The 2163-nt window shown below is 64.6% G+C and overlaps 2 protein-coding genes across 2 annotated transcripts in view; one reads left to right on the top strand and one right to left on the bottom strand.

Moving 5' to 3' along the window:
- The window catches only part of EMIHUDRAFT_215080 (hypothetical protein), a gene marked incomplete at both ends in the record, with an annotated part of 972 nt that extends 905 nt beyond the window's left edge, over positions 1-67 (bottom strand). The window contains one exon of the mRNA XM_005763215.1: positions 13-67. Coding sequence (XP_005763272.1) covers positions 13-67 — 55 coding nt within the window. The remainder of the gene's footprint in view (positions 1-12) is intronic.
- A 1090-nt stretch (positions 68-1157) lies between these two features.
- The window catches only part of EMIHUDRAFT_437723 (hypothetical protein), a 1678-nt gene continuing 672 nt past the window's right edge, over positions 1158-2163 (top strand). Inside the window, exons 1-3 of the mRNA XM_005763214.1 lie at positions 1158-1501; positions 1569-1676; positions 1761-2131. Of these exons, the coding sequence (XP_005763271.1) occupies positions 1594-1676; positions 1761-2131 (454 nt within the window). The 5' untranslated portion in view covers positions 1158-1501; positions 1569-1593. The remainder of the gene's footprint in view (positions 1502-1568; positions 1677-1760; positions 2132-2163) is intronic.

Below are 2163 nucleotides of genomic sequence, written 5' to 3'. Positions count from 1 at the left end.
GCCCCCCCTCACATACATGGGAGACCCGCCCGTAAAAGAAGAACAATCGGCGCGCCACGGGAGACATCCCCCCCCGCGACAGCACACACACGGATGTAACGCGCACGGGCGATTTTCTCTCTCTCTCTCTTTGGACACGCGGCGCACAGCCCTCTCACGGTGGGAGAGGGAGGGCCTCCACCCCCACCCAATGCTTAGGGGTGTGCCCCCCCCCCCCCCTAGCATGGGGGGAAGCCTTTGGGGGGGGGTTGGACCCCCCCCCTAGCATGTGGTGGGAGTAGAAGCCCCCCCCCCCCCCCCCTGGAAGCGATGTGCGCCTGCTCTAAAAGAGAGAGATAGAGAAAATCGCCCTTGCGCATTGCATCCGTACGTGTGCTGCTGCCCGGGGGCATGGCTCTCGTGGCGCGGGACTCGTCTTCTTCAAAGGCGCGGGTTGCCGATGGATGGCAGGAGGGGCTCCTCGGCCGGCATGCACGGCACACACGGCACGGGCTGCGCGACCGGCACACCGCTGGTCTCGTCACACTCAACATTGCATTGCGAGAGGGGGGGTGGCGGGTGGTGCATGTACACAGTAACACACACCAACGCAACGAACGTATGCAAACGGCATGCATCGGCACGAGCGACACACAGACACAAACAGGCTTTCAAGACACACTTAGGTTAGGTTAGGTAGGTGAAGAACACTGGCACGACAAGAGTGTTGTAAAGAAAGCGCGCCTGACCCAGGCGCGAAAACGAATCTGCGAGGCGTGGCCGCTCATGCGGCCCGATGGGGAGGAGTGGGGCGGACTACGGAGATCGGCTTCTTACACAGCCCTTCCCTGCAGCGAGCCCCCCTCCAACCCACCCGCGCTAGGTCCCGGGGGAAGCAGGGGTCAGCCCCGCGCGACCTCGGGAACTAGCCGGGGCAGTTGGAGAGGGGCAACTCCGTGCACTGACGGTCGGCCGCCAGAAAACACGCCTCCGTGGCTCGGGTTACACCAATCCTCGCTACCCAACGCGGCCAAAGGATATCCACCTCGAGAACCTCGAGAACACCAATCCTCGCTACCCAACGCCCATGTGTATCCCGCGCCTCGCGGGGGGGGCGCGGATATCCACCTCGAGAAGACGGGGTTCGGTAACGAACCGTGGTTTGATTGCAGCAGGTACCTCGTTTGCCTCTCGCCTCGCCCGGCGCCCGGCGCGACGCGGCGCGAGATGAGAGCTGCCAGCGCGCGTCCCCGGCCGCGCCTCGCCCCACAACCACCTCTGCAGCGAGCCCGTGCACGGCTGCACGCCATGCTGCGACCGCCGCGCGAGCGGCTCGCTCCGCGAGCGACGCGAATCTGGCACAATCATATCGCGGTCGGAGCGCTCCTGAGTGCGCGGCCGCGGGTCGCCTCCATGCCTACTGCCTCCCCGCGCCCCCCAAAACGAGCCCGCGCCCTGCTCGTCCCATTTTATGCTGCTGACGCTCGCTCGCCGCCGCTGCGCCCTCGCAGATCAAAACAACGTGGGCGAGGCGGGCGTGCCGCGGTGGTCCTAGGTGCTGGGCCTCAAGCTGCGTTCGCTGCGAGTAGGTGCGGCCCTTTTGCATCCCTCTCGATGTGCACCAACAAGCCTAAGGTCATCGCCATCGTGCAACTCGTGCTCGTGTCCCTCGCGCTCATCCTCTCCATCATCGCCCTGTGAGTGACGCCGGATCCCGCTGCGCCCCTCGCCCCAAGCCCCGATGAAGGTTCCCAGCAGCTGAGGGCTGCATGTTCGCACAGTGTCGGCGGCGTCACGGACGATTACGACACCCTCAAAAACACGTACTGGCTCGGCGCCATGGACGTGGAAACCCCGTACTACGACTACGACCTGTACAGCGACCTCCTATGGGATGTGTACTTCGGCTGGCGAAGCGCCTGCCAAAAGAGGGTAGGCGGAGTATTTGCTGTTTGCGACGATTTGGAGTGGGACAAGGAGGACGCGGCGACAGCCATGGGCGTCCTCGCCGCCCTCTTCTCGATCGGCTCTGTTGTCCTCGGTGCCGTCAAGCTGTGCAAGCCCAACAAGCTCGTCAACATCATCGGATGCGTCGTTGCCTTCCTCGCAATCATCTTCACCATCGCCTGCTTCGCGATGTGGGCTGACGTGCGTGCGCCGTTCCTGCCCCCCCCCCACCCCCTT

Source organism: Emiliania huxleyi (assembly GCF_000372725.1).
Source record: "Emiliania huxleyi CCMP1516 unplaced genomic scaffold EMIHUscaffold_64, whole genome shotgun sequence".
NCBI lineage: Eukaryota > Haptophyta > Isochrysidales > Noelaerhabdaceae > Emiliania > Emiliania huxleyi.
This window is presented reverse-complemented; position numbering and strand designations above follow the sequence as displayed.